At 54.9% G+C, this 13,628-nt stretch overlaps 7 protein-coding genes across 10 annotated transcripts; 4 read left to right on the top strand and 3 right to left on the bottom strand.

Annotated features, from left to right (window-relative positions):
- Positions 1-114: 114 nt before the first annotated feature.
- On the top strand, positions 115-1,201 carry H310_11009. Of its 2 annotated transcripts, XM_008877541.1 has the most exons (3): positions 115-815; positions 861-978; positions 1,025-1,201. In XM_008877541.1, the coding sequence occupies exons 1-3, from the start codon at positions 163-165 to the stop codon at positions 1,163-1,165; spliced, it is 912 nt and encodes a 303-aa protein (XP_008875763.1). In that variant the 5' UTR covers positions 115-162; the 3' UTR covers positions 1,166-1,201. The 2 variants fall into 2 exon arrangements, with proteins under 2 accessions (XP_008875763.1, XP_008875762.1); XM_008877540.1 differs by having other exon boundaries at positions 115-978.
- On the bottom strand, positions 121-2,686 carry H310_11008. Of its 2 annotated transcripts, none has more exons than XM_008877538.1 (9): positions 2,599-2,686; positions 2,496-2,558; positions 2,238-2,449; positions 2,109-2,180; positions 1,979-2,060; positions 1,837-1,933; positions 1,689-1,790; positions 1,550-1,642; positions 121-1,501 (listed from the first exon to the last, which is right to left on the bottom strand). In XM_008877538.1, the coding sequence occupies exons 1-9, from the start codon at positions 2,641-2,643 to the stop codon at positions 1,209-1,211; spliced, it is 1,059 nt and encodes a 352-aa protein (XP_008875760.1). In that variant the 5' UTR covers positions 2,644-2,686; the 3' UTR covers positions 121-1,208. The 2 variants fall into 2 exon arrangements, with proteins under 2 accessions (XP_008875760.1, XP_008875761.1); XM_008877539.1 differs by having other exon boundaries at positions 2,496-2,549; positions 2,599-2,669.
- On the bottom strand, positions 2,677-4,987 carry H310_11007 (hypothetical protein). The gene is made up of 6 exons (XM_008877537.1): positions 4,651-4,987; positions 4,233-4,604; positions 4,063-4,180; positions 3,894-4,005; positions 3,169-3,843; positions 2,677-3,108 (listed from the first exon to the last, which is right to left on the bottom strand). Exons 1-6 carry the CDS (start codon positions 4,952-4,954, stop codon positions 2,785-2,787), a joined length of 1,905 nt encoding a protein of 634 aa, XP_008875759.1. The 5' UTR covers positions 4,955-4,987; the 3' UTR covers positions 2,677-2,784.
- A 782-nt stretch (positions 4,988-5,769) lies between these two features.
- On the top strand, positions 5,770-8,039 carry H310_11006 (hypothetical protein). Its single transcript, XM_008877536.1, has 5 exons — positions 5,770-6,305; positions 6,352-6,393; positions 6,455-7,063; positions 7,267-7,405; positions 7,463-8,039. Exons 1-5 carry the CDS (start codon positions 5,796-5,798, stop codon positions 7,888-7,890), a joined length of 1,728 nt encoding a protein of 575 aa, XP_008875758.1. The 5' UTR covers positions 5,770-5,795; the 3' UTR covers positions 7,891-8,039.
- Positions 7,837-9,269, bottom strand: H310_11005 (hypothetical protein; the record flags this gene model as incomplete). The annotated part of the gene is made up of 6 exons (XM_008877535.1): positions 7,837-8,121; positions 8,173-8,340; positions 8,394-8,449; positions 8,504-8,624; positions 8,697-8,828; positions 8,878-9,269. The coding sequence occupies 6 exons, from the start codon at positions 9,267-9,269 to the stop codon at positions 7,908-7,910; spliced, it is 1,083 nt and encodes a 360-aa protein (XP_008875757.1). The 3' UTR covers positions 7,837-7,907.
- A 107-nt stretch (positions 9,270-9,376) lies between these two features.
- On the top strand, positions 9,377-12,019 carry H310_11004. Of its 2 annotated transcripts, XM_008877534.1 has the most exons (4): positions 9,377-10,861; positions 10,924-11,410; positions 11,462-11,606; positions 11,679-12,019. In XM_008877534.1, the coding sequence occupies exons 1-4, from the start codon at positions 9,427-9,429 to the stop codon at positions 11,862-11,864; spliced, it is 2,253 nt and encodes a 750-aa protein (XP_008875756.1). In that variant the 5' UTR covers positions 9,377-9,426; the 3' UTR covers positions 11,865-12,019. The 2 variants fall into 2 exon arrangements, with proteins under 2 accessions (XP_008875756.1, XP_008875755.1); XM_008877533.1 differs by having other exon boundaries at positions 10,924-11,606.
- A 527-nt stretch (positions 12,020-12,546) lies between these two features.
- Positions 12,547-13,621, top strand: H310_11003 (hypothetical protein). The gene has a single exon (XM_008877532.1). It carries the CDS (start codon positions 12,728-12,730, stop codon positions 13,532-13,534), a length of 807 nt encoding a protein of 268 aa, XP_008875754.1. The 5' UTR covers positions 12,547-12,727; the 3' UTR covers positions 13,535-13,621.
- The last annotated feature ends 7 nt before the right edge of the window (positions 13,622-13,628 follow it).

Raw genomic sequence — 13,628 nt, 5'->3', positions numbered from 1 at the left:
AACAGCGATCGCAGCTTCCCCAACCTTCGACCTTTGACCCGTCATGCCGCGGTGGGACCATCTTCACCTTGTGTAGCATCGCGGGTTCGTTCATGACACTTTTATCCGGACATCCGCAAAATCCACCGCAGGCAGGGGGAGGATCATTGAAGCAACGGCGAGATGGCCGACGACGGCGACTCTGTGTGCACGCCGCAAGTGGCGGGCATTGGACCTATGGCACCTGTCCTGTCAAGGACACAGTCCGACATGACAAGCCGCGGACCTTTGCATCGGCGACGTTTCCTGAACAAGTCCAGCAAACGAGCACTTTTGTTCTCCCCGGATGAGGGCGGCAAACGATCCCGATCCGCGACGACCGAGTCGGAGCGATCACCTCCGAGGCCGATAACTTCCAAAGGAAAGTTGTTTGATCGGGACGAATCATGTGAATGGAATGAACTACCGCCATCACTTGTTCCAACGAATTTGGAGCATCGCAGCCACTCGTGCCCCGGTCCGATGCCAACGCTGGAAGTTTACGTCCCGCTTCTCCCGTTGATCAAGTCAAGCAAACTCCCCGACTTGAACGTGATCTCTCCAGCCACCGTCCAGATGCTTCTCGACGGGTCATTCAACGACGTCCTGCATGGTTTCCACTTTATCGATTGCCGGTTTGACCACGAATTTGTCGGCGGCACCTTGCAAGGCGCCAAATCTCTCATGTTGCCACAGGACGTCGAAGCCGAGTTCTTCCACCCCAAAGCGTACCTCACGAGCAAACGAACGGCGCTCATCTTGTTCTGCGAATACTCTGCCCAGCGCGCTCCAAAGATGTATCGCTTCTCTCCTCCACCCCCCTCCATGACAACCTTGGATAGGGCACGGCACATTCGAAACCTGGACCGCCGTCTCCACGCCGACAAGTACCCGACACTACATTACCCCGAGTTGTACGTGATTGATGGCGGGTACAAGCACTGTTTTGAATCGCACCAGGTACGCTGTCGTCCCCCATCTCGGTCGCTTCCTCACACACTTCCAGGGCGTGTGCGCTCCACCCGCGTCGTATGTCGCCATGGACCATCCCGACCACGTCGAAGCGTGCAAGAAAGCACTCAGTGGACTGCGATCGAGCTGGAAAAAGCTCCGCACTCCGTCCAAGGCATCTCCAAAGTGGTGTTAATGCGGCCATGCTAATATATTCAACGTAAAACAGCGAGCTGGGGTTACTCCCACTGCCCCCACTCGTCCGTGGCAGGTGCCATCTTCCCTTCCGGTGCCGCCGCGGGGGCGTCGTCATCGTCGTCATCGCCCCAATCGACGACATCCTCGTCATCGATTGCAACAGCGACAATCTTCGCTTCCAGTGATGCGGCAGTGCCAGCCTCGGTCTTCGTGGGCACGTCGACCCATCCTTCGTCTGGGGTCTGTGGTCGTTCGGAGACTTCCGTGCTCGCATTTGCGCCGGCACAAGTCGCAGCCTCCCCTTTCTTCTCTTCAGCATCATCCAAGGCCGAGTCTACGCGCGATTCCGCTCACGATTTCATGCATGCCGATTCCATCTCACCAAATCGACCAGCATCCGCCGTCGCGGCTGTAGCGTCGTGGGTTGGCGACTCCACGTCCCATGCCATCTCGTCATCGTCGTCGTTGCCATCCACTGGCATGCCGCGTTGGATACGCACGCCTAGCTCCGGAACGCATACCTTTTTCAAGCAGCAGCGCGCCTCGCTGTTCTTGTGCAGCTAACAGCGACGCTTTGTACAAGTAATGGCTCCAAAATGCACCGGCGTCCACCGTTCCAGGCACTGCAGCACGACGAACGATCACGCCATGCTTCGGTAGAGATTCTACCTAACACGTCAAACTTGTCCTTCACGATCGGGTAGTGCTCCAAGACTTCAGACTGGAGCAACTCGAAGTCGTCTGCGGACAAGGCCCCCTTCCATGCCTGCATGCACGTGTCAACGACGAATGTAGAGAGAGCTTTGCCGACCTGGAATGTCTCCAAGTCCACTGGGACGTCCACATAAGTGTCGGTGGCTTCCTGTAGCGCCAGCAAGCGGAATCGACGGCCGCTACAACGATCGTGCAGATGGGTTTGGTTCCCTCAGAGTAGTAAGTACCTGGACAGCTCTTCGAGGGGGGGTGCGTGCTCGTGCTGGTCGGCAGTCCATCCTCCAAGAAATTCATCGGCGCTGGGAGGCGTGTACGTCAGTTGCCGAGCAATGAGAGCGTCCTTGAGACAGACTCACCTGTGAAGGAATGTAGTCCCAACAGACTCGAGGCGTGATCCAAAGGCAAAGATCGTCGCTTTCACCGACGCGGTTGTCGACGTTGTTGTGGCTGTGGTTTCGTCGGCTTCTTGGAGAACGTCCTCGTCGTCTTTTCTGGCAGCTTGCTCGGATCGTTCAGCCAATGTAGCTTCCACTTTTTTCTTGACTTCTTTGGCGGCTACCGCAACATCCTAGACCAACGTGTCCTCTTAGACAAATCGACAACGCCAACTTTACCCCTTGGACTGTCGTGGAGAACTCCTTCAGATCCGCGCTAAGTGTGGCCAATGCCTTCGACGACTGCAGTGCGTGAGACAACCCGATGTCATGTATTACCTACCGAGTCCTTGACCGCGGACATGAGCGAGAACAACGACGACGCCATCCCGTTCTTTCCCTGGTGAAATGGCGATGTGTGAATGTAGAGAACACGCCATGTCCAAATGGACCAATCAGCGCTCTTTCTTAGATTATAATCCAATCAAATGCAAAAGAATTCGCCCATGCTTCGGCAGGTGGATTCATTTTAACGATGGGAATGCCTCAAGTCCGTCCGAATCGGTGGCATGCCACTAGAAGGTGGCTGGGCATAACTGTGCGGCGATGGGAGCATACCACCATGGCGGGAAGGTGACCTTGGATGGTACGGAGGTTGCTGGTGGTCCCATCCCTTCGAGTGCGATGGTGGCAAACCCACAGTCCCGGGTGGACGTGGGTTCGTGGGATTGTAATCGTAAGCAGAGGCTGGAAATCGATCGATGGGGTTGTACGCACCGCCGAATGGTCCGGACGGGGGATGGGATTGGTGCGACCTCATTGCATTGTCATAGGGACCACCATAGCTCCCGTACTACCACCGACACGCGATGACAGCCTGGTCATCGTGGAGTCTGCCGTCATGTAGTCTTACCGATTCGACTGGTGCAGCGTGGCCGCCATACCCGTGGTAGAGGTTGTTGTCGATACGTTGGCCTCGTCTAGGGTGCCCTGGGTCCCACCCGACACGGTAGCTGTTTGGTACTTGTCCTTTGCCGTAACGCCGTCCGTGGTTGCTCGTCGAAGCAGATGGTTCTGGAACAATTCCAGGAGCCACGGCGAGCGATGACGTTGGCGACGGCAGCAACGCGGGTTGAGCAGTTGCTAACCCGGGCGAACCACCACTGGTAGAGCTGGTCGACATCGTGCCACCGCCGTACTTGGTCGCCAGCTTCTGCAGTTTGGCGCGGTTGACTCCGTCGGCATGCAGCTTCACGTTGTTCTCATGGAGCCGAATCAAGTCACAGTACGTGGCGACTCGAGGGTTCAGCTGGGCGAGGAGCGCTTGGGCTGCAAGCTGCTTGGCCACTTTCTTGTTGCCTGCAATACCTTCTGCAGCCGTCGGCCCGACGGACGCCGTCACCTTGAACGCGCTGCGATCTCCCTTGCCCTCCCCTGCCAGCGTCACCGTCGTGTAGTTCACCGCGATTCCTTTGTTCTTTGACTGGAATTCCATGAGGAGCTGCGCCGGTGTCTTGAACGACAGGTCCATGCACCCTTGGAGGACACCCGGGTCGTGGATCGCCATCAACTCGAAGTCCTCCATAGTCTACAATGCATTTGTGAGTAAGCGGGGACAGCAAAACCACGCAAACGGACGGTCGCAGCGAGAGTCGGCTTGGTCCAGTCGGTATTCGAGCGAGATGGAGGCGTCGACGTAACATCTCGAACGAGGCCTTCCTCCTTCAAGCCGGCCCAGTATCCCGGCAGCCTACACCACCACATCACCACGTGAAGGACTAGCGTCACCATAGACATGAAGCAATACAAGAGGTCGAGGGCCTTTCCCGCCGCCCGTTCGCGAGCAACTTTGTTGGTGACGTCCGTGGCATGGCACATTTCTTCGCCATTCACGACGATGCCGCAGCGAAATGGCATGGCTGGGTCTGCGATGGTGATCGCGCGATGAGGTGGTCGGTCAACGACATGACAGCCTACCGTCTGACATGGTCTTGACAAACTCGGCGGCTGGTCGCCCGGCAGCGGCCAGGTACTTAGTCAAAACGGTAGAGGCAAGCTTTCCGGCAGGGTTCTCCATTGTGATATCGCCCACCACAACTACATCTGGACTTGTTACTAGAGATGCCGCATGTGCTGGTGGCACGGTGACTTTGTCCGCGATGTCGGACGTTTGATCGTCTGGTAGTGGTCTCTTTCGAGACGATGTTGGGGCAGGTGTGCGCGCAGTCGTCGCAGTTGGACGTGTCTTTGGCTCGTCAGGTGGGGAGCGGTCTTCGCTTGGCGTCGATGTTGGGCATTCTTTTTGCTTGGGAAGTGTTTGTACTGCCTCGTTAAGGCGTCGAAGAATCGCTACGATCCAGCATGTCAGGCCAACATCATGGAGCTTGCCACGTACATTCGGCTTGCACGAGCTTAACGGGGCGATTCAAATCAGGTTGGCGCATTCCACATCCAGCTGCAAAAATCTCAATCGGCGGACGGTGGGCTTGCACCATATCGTCAAGCGTAGTGCGGCCATGGCGGTCGATAGCCTGAACAACGTACGGCTGCGACCACGACACAACACCAGTGGGCTCATAGAGAAAGCAAAACAAACCGGAGTTGTGGGCCACGCGCTTCCATCCATGCGGCAGAGCGACGTCCGAATACGTGGTCTCATAGGACAAGTCGTCGTCATGTGCGTCGTCCACCCGAGCCATGCGGCAGGAGCTCGATTTTGTACGTGGAAGAACTAACCTTCAAATAGTGTGGAAACAAACGGGTGTATGCATGTACAGAGGTTCCTGAAAGGTGAGAATTTATGAAATGGAGTGCATAAAATGCCAAAGGCTTTCCTTGCCATTATTTTGCAATCGACTTCTCATGTCGATTGAAAGTGAATGAGCCAATCAAAATACTTTGAGGGGTTTCGTTAAATTCCGACGAAATAGCTTCAGCCAATCAAAATTGGCAATCGAGGGCCAGCACAAATCTGAAGCAGCCACAAACCATCGACATTCGAGACATGTGTGTGAAAGAGGTGAAATCGACTGGGTTGTCGAGATCTGACTCCGTCATAAGTCTGCGTCAATTCTGGCGTCATTTGTAGGCGCGTTAGAGCATTGACATGAAGAGTGCATGGTCGCCAGCGTGCGTGTATTCACATGCGGCTGGACAAAAAGATCGACACGTGCGGGCGAGATTTGGCAATTTTGAAACCTAAACCGCACAGTTGAAAATATATGCCGTGAGACTCGTGGGAGCGAGAAGGTAAATGTCACGAGGCTAACAGACTTCGCATAAGACAACGTATCGCTGAAGCAGCAATACCCAGCATGCGTGCTGCCATGTCCCCGCCGCCAAATTTAAATTGGCGGCTTCGGGCGCCTTAGGACCCAGCTTGCCAAGAGTGTTGGTATTTTGGACAATTTTGATTGGCTGAAATTTGAAACGTATTCGCTTCCGTGTCCATACAAATTTCAAGTGAAATCCAACATGACGGAAAACTTTACCGAATATGTTCTCCACTGACCAAGTTGGTGCTGGAGAAGGAGCACGAACATGGGAATCACAACGATCAAGCTGCTGCACAAGGAGGCGCAGGATATGCGCCGGGTAAAGGTGTCGGATCTACTTCACACGATCGGGAAGACCGTGTCGTCGTCGGAGCACGCGTTCTCGTTTGACGAGTTGAGAGCCTACGCCTTGGACCATGCATTCCCCTCGTTGAAGATGTCGGAAGTGTTTTTCTACTACTTGGACGACGAAAACGAACAAGTTCGCATCACAAACGAAGCCGAACTCAAAGAAGGTGTGCGACTCATGGAGACGGAAGGGTCGATTTTTAAACTGGTCATTTCGGGGAACCGCCAAGTCGCCGACCAAGATGCTACCGCTGGCGTAGTGTCGTTCGATTCCGAATATTCAACGGCTCTGTTTGTGGACCTCAGTCGTCTACTGGAAAGGTGGGAAGCCTCTCCGGATCAAGCACAAATGAAGAAGGACATGGGGGTGCTTCTCCACGAAGCAGGTGTCCAAACGGCTCTGATCGACATGATGGCCGATGCCAAGGTACACTTTTCTCGACCTTCTTCACAGTAGTTTTATGCGTTTATAGTTTTCGGCGTCATTTGAGAACGTATCTGCTTTGATCAAGACGGTAATGGCATCGCCCGCATAAGTGTACATCATCGTCATTCGTGGTTGCTGTCGCGCTGTAGGAAGGCTCCATTCTGCACGGCGTGGCAGCTATGTTTGCCGAAGGCAAAGTGCAGGAAATCGCCAGCGTATTGATGGAAAAGTGTCCCCACGTGAAGGAGCTGCTGGAGAACATTATGCACGCCTTGCAAGTACACATGCACGCCCATACATCGCCATCAACGGGTCAAGTAGCATTGGACAACCAAACTCCGCTTCCGCCGCTTCCTGACGATCCATTTGTCGTGCATCGCGCGTTGGAGTTTGTGACGGGGCGATTCTTCATCGACATTTCGTCGCTCACGAATGAACAATCGGGAGAGGTCATGTTCAACTGTGGTGTCGACGGCGCGTTGCTGCGTCCGCTCAGTCGCGAAGCGCGCATTCGTTGGATTGCAGAAACCATTTTAAAGCTGCAAAAGGCCAACCAGGCGCTCAAGGACGCCAAGGCGAAAAAGTTGCAGGAAGAAGCCGAGAAACAAATCGATACGCACGGCATCATGGACGCCGACGACGTCGACAATAAACCGTCTGCGGCGTTTGTAGGGGACGTGAGCTTCCCCGACGGATCTACAATTCGTGCCGGTGACTCATTCCTCAAGACGTGGCGCCTCAAGAACGACGGCAAAACGGTACCTTTTGGTGCATTGATTGATGGGCATGCACCGGACTTGATGTGATTGCATTTTGATCTCACGTTGTTCGACGATAATGTCCTTTTTTTTGCTTGAGAATATTTGGGTTTGAGGGTAGTGGACGTGCTGATTGTTGTATCAATTGATGAGTGCAATATTGACACGAAGGCACAGCGAACTCACGCGCCTGGAACTCGTAGCGCTGGCCGGCCAAATCGCGCTTGGTATGTGTCGGCGGAGACCACTTGGAAATCGGCGACAGCTTTGTGTCAGTGCCGATTGTTCCTCCGGGCAAAATGATCGACGTATCGGTCGAGATGAAAGCTCCCTCCAAGCCGGGTATGCCCCTCTACTTGACTGTCGAAGTTTGACGTATTGGATGGCGTGTGTACGTAGCGAGATATACTGGTTACTGGCGCCTGTGCACGGCCGACGGCAAGCGTTATGGACAGCGGCTCTGGGTGGACATCTTGGTCGTGGGCAAGCCAGACCCTCCGGCCCCTTCAGCTCCCCCTGCAACCCCCACTCCTCTTGTCAAGCCCACAGTGGTGGAAAGCCATGCTACACCTTTGTCGAACGAAGTCGTTATTCCAGCTCCAGCTGCCACTGTGATCCAGCGTCCTGCGGCGCCGTCGCATTACTCGATCCCTGCTCCAGCCCCAGTCGTGTCGCCTGCCCCTGTGGCGGCGCCATCGCCTAGCCGATTCCAGGACCAGCTGGACACGCTCTCGAGCATGGGTTTCTCGAACACAACACTCAACCTGTCCCTCCTGGAGGAATACAACGGCGACGTATCGCTCGCATTGAACCATTTACTCCAATAAGTCCATGAATGCAATGCTTATATAAAGTGCCAGAAGTTGACGCCCTCGGTAAGGTTGAGGCTGCGGACGTTCGCTTCAAGTTCGCCGTCCGTGCGGCCCATCGAGACACAACAAATGATGGGCGGCACCGCCTCGCTGAAGTGGATGATTGGGATGTTGAGTCGCGTGACTTGGTCGTGGTGCTTGGTCCCGATCTTCTTTTCGTTGACGTCGCAGAACGCGGCGACTTTTCTATGGCCAATACAAGAGTGAGCTTTGCCTTGTACACATTGGCGTCGTCACCGCTTGGATTCAATCGATAACTCATTGAAAACCGCCTTCCCGTCGCGCCCGCAGCCCCAAATCGTGAACGACGGCCATGTACTCAGCACACGCCGCTCGAGCGACTCGAGTCTCGTTCGCAGCAGCACGCGGCGAGGCAATTTGCTGCAGACACTGCCACTCGAGTGTCTACATCGAGTATGAAATGATGGCTCCAAGAGCGATTGGTTCGTGATGCACACCTGTAGATGACGAGTGCGTCGGCGGCTTTTTTCAAGGTGCCTCCCAACTCCAAGTGCTGCGATCGTGCACAATGGATTCAAATCGAAGGAAAGGAGAAGGTGGTAGGTACCTTGAGAAAGAAGATCAAGTCCTCAGGGATTGTGGCACTCGTTTTGGCTTCGTCGAAGCCTCCCACAAACGTGAAGCGCTCTCGCGACATGAACCACGTCGGCATGATGATGGTGCACTCCCTGCAACCCACGAATGTTTAGGATGGACTATAACGCATTCATGGACGAAACAAAGAACGGGATGTGGCGTACCTGTATTGCTGTAGCACCAATTGCTCGTCTGTCAGCGAGTTGGCCCATGCTGTGTAATGCCAAGTCGACCCTTCTGGAATTCGCGTAAAGTTGGCGCCAACGATGACTGCCGGGTCTTGCTTCGCGATGGCTCTAGATGAACACGAGATGACTTGGACATTCCACGTCGAGGCTTGCGTACATTTGGACGTTGACACGGTGCGGTAAAGTTATATCGTCCGAATCGAGAAACGCAAAATACGTGCCCGTACACGCTTCAGCGGCGCGGTTCTTGGCATACCCAGCACCACCAGGTGTGTCTTTCTTCTTGCCGATCGCATGCAACGTTACACCCGCGGCGGCACACTTGGGCACCCACGCTTGTAGTTTGTCGAACGTGTCGTCCGTCGACGCGTCGTCGTACACTGCCACTTCCAATGGGCGATACGTGATCTTACAGATGGAATCGAGACACTCATCAATCGTGCTGCTGGCGTTGTGAGCAGGTACGATAAAGGACACAAGCTCGCGCGGTGGCGCGTCCTTGCGATCCACCTTGGGTTTCTTTGGCGCGGGTTCGCCGCTGTCGGCCATTTCAAACTGTTGACACTGCGCATTGATTGGATGCTTTTGGCAAAGTTTCATATTATTTTAGCCAATCAAAAGAGACTCAATGGTCGAAGGAAATTCGAACAGACCGACCGACTGTGAAGATCTCCGGCGTCCTCGACCAGTTTGCCTTGTCTGGAGGATGGCGCTGACGCAGAGACGTGCTATGCGCAGCGTCGTGGCGATGGTGGTGACATGCCTCGTTGCCCTTGGTGGAGTTGCCGCCCGAGAGCTGCCCGTGAAAGGCGAGTTGCTGCACCAGCCAACACGTAGCTCAAGTGGCTCAACATTGGTCCCAGCGCCAGACGCTGTACTTGACCAACCCACTGCAACCCATCGCTTGTACAAGCCAGCTACAGTTGATGGGCCTCTGGACGCAATTTCACCGACCACGACAAGCGCCTCAGCCTTGCTGCCAGCAGATGCAACCCTCGATGACTTGGAGCACGCACTGTTCAGCATTCTCGACAGCAACGACGAGGACGATACCGCGAGCATCAGTGCGACGTGGTGCACAGACGTTGGTGTCCAGTTTGAGCTGGATTTCCGCTCCGCATTCGCCGATCTGCGCGGGTTTGGCCATTTTTTTAGCCAACGTATGACAAGCGAGCTCGACCACAAGTATACTGTTTCATTTCGTGACTTGAGCCCATCCCACGGCGCGACAGACAAGGCGTTTGTTGTTTTTTCCGCGTGTTCGTCTCCAGACGACACAACGACAACAGCCAACACGACGTGGCTGGCGGCCTTCGTCTCCAACATGCATCGCTTTCTGGATGGCCATGGCAAGGCGCTCCACGCGTCGTCCGAACAGGCACACACTCTGGACGACCTGTTTGTCTACGCTCTTCCAGTTGACCAGCCTTCCGCGCGCATTCAAATCTGGCCCGTGGCAGTGACCATTGCGCTCGTGCCACCCGACTCGAACGGTGTCCCCACTCTTCATTTGTCGCTTCGAGTGCAAAACACGGGACCGTTGCCTGTCCGCGTGTTTCACGTGGTCTGCCACGATGTCCGCGGCTTCCGCGACACGGTCCTTCCTATCGTTCCAACTGTGGTGGTGCCCCCAGGAGCCGACGTAACTCTATCTGTGGAAGGTTCGATTGTACAAGATTCCCATGTCGAACCCGGTGACTTTGAAGACGACAAAGAAGATGTCGAAAGCGATGATGACGACCACCACAAAGCGCCCATGCGGCTACACATCGTTCAAAGCTCGGGCAACTTCATCGATCTCAACGTTGCCGCGAGTTTGGTCCGACCCACCCTAGCTGGACTCGCTTTAACACAAATTTCTCAACTCGAGGACGAAGGTGCACTAAAAATCGATGACCTCCTTCCCAAGACGACTCGAGCTCCCCTTGCCGCCGTTGACGCCCGCTCGTCGTCGCTTTCATTTCATGCCAGCACGCCGGCGCCATCCACGAATCGACAGCACCAAGACTGGCACCGCGACACCGCAGCTGTGCCCAAAGCTACGCTGCGAGTCGTGGGTAAGGAATATGCTGTCGCAGCGGCTGCCCATGAAGGCGAAGGAGTGCTGCCGATGGCGTCATTTCCATCGTCCGAGTGGAAAGGTATGCAGGACAGAATGCAAACATTTCTGTGGAGGAATCATTGGGTTCTTCTCATGCTGTAGCGGCGTCGACGGTGCTGCTGTTGGGTGTGTTTGGGGTCACGGCGTTTTTTGTGTACGGCAAACTACGCCGCCGCACATCGGCTGCATTCAAGCATCACCATACAAAAACCAAGCAGGCGGCTTGGGAACATCGACGACGCGAAGATGCTGCCGACGACAAGGAGTGCGAGATGATGCTGCGGTCCACGAGGCAAGGCCAAGACGATAGCTCGGACGATACACGAGAGCTGGAAGAACCGTCGAGCTCCGAGCGTGCTCGTGATATCTTATCGACGCCACCTATCCAGCTGAACCATGCATGGGGTCGATCGACGGCCCAGACCACGGTGAGGCTCGATGAACCACCGATCGCTTCGTTTCGACCACTGTCGCTTCAACCGCACCCGATGCAACCAGTGGTGCCACCCCCGTATCAACTGCAGCTGGACCTGTCGGTGCGGCTGCATCCAAAACGGTTCGAGTCGCTGTGGGAAGAGAGTGTTGTGCGGTGGGTCGCTCCGTGCCCTCTTTGGGCGACGCTCACCACGGCGTTGCTTAGGAAATCGTGGACTCAGTCCGCTGTCGAAAATGGCGCACTGCCGCCCACTGGTGTTGTCATTCAGGTGCTGGAAAGCCAGGGCATTTTGTGCATGGCCAGCGGGTCGGTCGCCATGGTGGACAAGTATTTATTCTACTCGTATGAGGTACTGCACCCTTTCGTCCTCTGCTTGCTCCTGTCCGATGACGCGAGCTAAGTGTATTGCGCATGTGTGCAGGTGGCACTCGGGCAGTTCCTCTTCGTTGAAATTGTGGCGAACCCTGTTACTTTGGACATCGCGTCGAGCGTGCGATGCCACCGTGACGTTGGGGCTCCAGCTGTGGATGCTCTAGCGGCGTTGGTGCACGCTCTAATTCAGGCGATATTGGAGTCCATCAAGGCGCGAGGTGTTGCGCTGGGCTGACAGCGGTATTGCAAGACGTTCGTGCTACTTCTTGCTCGCCGCGCGCAGCAGGATACATGAGGACAAAATGTCCTAGGGGTGTGGTTGAAGGATTTTCAGCCAATCAGAGCACCGCTCTTGTAATCTATCCAATCAAAATTATTTCATACTGACAATTGTTCATCCAATCCGAGGGCTTCGAAATCCTCTACCAACGACGGCAAGGGTGTCGCGTCTGAGTAGCTCCCTCGTCGGATATCCGCGCCGTTCGCTTCCCCAGCGTCTGCTGCGACAGACCAAGGCCGGCAACGGAGCGAGTAGCTCGAGACATGCCGTGTCGCGCGGGGAGTCTCCCCCACCTTTCTGGCTGCCCATCCAATAGTTGAACGGTCACGAAGCTGAGACATCTATTGGGGCGCAATATGACTGGCGGTGGGGTCTCGGCCGAAAAAAAAAAGAAACGCCGGATTCCTGTGACGAGGGGACAAAGTAGCGAGAAAATCTTTTTTTTAATTCTCTTTGCCTCGGAGTTCGTTGTATGTATTCTCTCGCGGCGAATTCTTCTGGAGTTTCTTCAGGAGGAATTAATTTTGCCTATTGGGCAATTTTAGCTCGTTTTTTGTATGTATCGTGCTTAAGTACTTGAAATTATTTTGTGTGAAGTCAATTGGCCGACATCCAATGCTCGACTTCTCGAATCATTTTGGAACTGTACCGCATCCGTGCTGTGGGGACGTCGGGGACGCGGCGTGTGAAGGCTGATACCACGACAACGACGACATCCATCGCTGCAATACCTACGTGTCACCTGAGAGAGCCAGGACCTGCGAAAAACGACTACTGCACAGCCCGACTTTGTCCTCCTACAAACCCGGGACGATCTCATGCACTCTTCGACGTCGTCAGCACAATTAACGTCGGACAGCGATGATCGAGGCCGTGCAATTGTTCAAACGTTGTCCGTTGTGTTAGAGGGCATGGTCCATCCCGCAGACTCGATTCCCGTGGGGTACTTGCAACGAACCAAGTTTGAAGCGTTGCGAGCTCCTCAAATTTCCATCCTGGACTACCTCGTCCGCATTCACACGTACGCATCATGTAGCCCCGAATGCTTTGTCCTGGCGCTGGTGTATATCGATCGACTGCATCAAATGCAAGGTTTTGTCATGACCGACCTGAACGTCCACCGGGTGATCATCACGAGCATTGTCCTGGCCGCCAAGTTTTTCGACGACCACTACTTCAACAACGCGTACTACGCCAAAGTCGGCGGGGTGCCATGCGCAGAAATGAACGAGTTGGAAGTCGAGTTCCTCCTGCTCACCAACTTTACGCTCCACGTGTCCACCGACATGTACTCACGATACTACAACGAGCTCGCGAACCACTACATGTTCTCGTCTCAAGGCAGTGCAGACATCAAGCACTTTGTGAAACCCGACGCGAATGGTCTGCTCGAGTACGTGACGGAAGATGTGTCTGTGATCTTGGACCAGGACATGTGTTGCGTCGGAAGTGGCGCAGCCCCGTTGTCTTCGACCGCGAGTTGCTCCAGTCTCTCGTCCAGCGTTGGCTCTAGTTCTGGTGGCAGCAGCTTTGGCACTACCACGAACTGCAAAAAGAGGTCACGTACATCGTCAGGACAAAAGCCAAGGAGGAGCGTCGTGAGCCCATTGGGAGTGAACGCGTGAGCCGCGGACGCTTGTCGACCGATCTCTTTCTTGTATCAGTAATCGTTAGCTTAATAGTATCATAGGTTAGTTGCAACTCGCGTTGGCCGACATG

This window comes from Aphanomyces invadans, assembly GCF_000520115.1.
Source record: "Aphanomyces invadans strain NJM9701 unplaced genomic scaffold supercont1.29, whole genome shotgun sequence".
Classification (NCBI taxonomy): Eukaryota; Oomycota; class Saprolegniomycetes; order Saprolegniales; family Verrucalvaceae; genus Aphanomyces; species Aphanomyces invadans.
Note: the sequence above shows the minus strand (reverse complement) of the source record. Positions and strands in the feature narration are given on the sequence as shown.

Bases quoted from the DNA above. Each gene is read 5' to 3' on its own strand.
- H310_11009 (XM_008877540.1), top strand. From the start codon at position 163: ATGGCCGACGACGGCGACTCTGTGTGCACGCCGCAAGTGGCGGGCATT. The intron at 979-1,024 runs GTACGCTGTCGT...ACACACTTCCAG, and splicing joins ACTGTTTTGAATCGCACCAG to GGCGTGTGCGCTCCACCCGC.
- H310_11008 (XM_008877538.1), bottom strand. From the start codon at position 2,643: ATGGCGTCGTCGTTGTTCTCGCTCATGTCCGCGGTCAAGGACTCG. The intron at 1,791-1,836 runs GTAGAATCTCTA...GTCGTGCTGCAG, and splicing joins GGACAAGTTTGACGTGTTAG to TGCCTGGAACGGTGGACGCC. The intron at 1,643-1,688 runs GTATGCGTTCCG...GCGGCATGCCAG, and splicing joins CGCGCTGCTGCTTGAAAAAG to TGGATGGCAACGACGACGAT.
- H310_11007 (XM_008877537.1), bottom strand. From the start codon at position 4,954: ATGGCTCGGGTGGACGACGCACATGACGACGACTTGTCCTATGAGACC. The intron at 4,605-4,650 runs GTACGTGGCAAG...GCTGGATCGTAG, and splicing joins TAAGCTCGTGCAAGCCGAAT to CGATTCTTCGACGCCTTAAC. The intron at 3,844-3,893 runs GTCCGTTTGCGT...AATGCATTGTAG, and splicing joins AGCCGACTCTCGCTGCGACC to ACTATGGAGGACTTCGAGTT.
- H310_11006 (XM_008877536.1), top strand. From the start codon at position 5,796: ATGGGAATCACAACGATCAAGCTGCTGCACAAGGAGGCGCAGGATATG. The intron at 6,394-6,454 runs GTAATGGCATCG...GTCGCGCTGTAG, and splicing joins TATCTGCTTTGATCAAGACG to GAAGGCTCCATTCTGCACGG. The intron at 7,406-7,462 runs GTATGCCCCTCT...GTGTGTACGTAG, and splicing joins GAAAGCTCCCTCCAAGCCGG to CGAGATATACTGGTTACTGG.
- H310_11004 (XM_008877533.1), top strand. From the start codon at position 9,427: ATGGCGCTGACGCAGAGACGTGCTATGCGCAGCGTCGTGGCGATGGTG. The intron at 10,862-10,923 runs GTATGCAGGACA...CTCATGCTGTAG, and splicing joins TCCATCGTCCGAGTGGAAAG to CGGCGTCGACGGTGCTGCTG. The intron at 11,607-11,678 runs GTACTGCACCCT...GCATGTGTGCAG, and splicing joins ATTTATTCTACTCGTATGAG to GTGGCACTCGGGCAGTTCCT.
- H310_11003 (XM_008877532.1), top strand. From the start codon at position 12,728: ATGCACTCTTCGACGTCGTCAGCACAATTAACGTCGGACAGCGATGAT.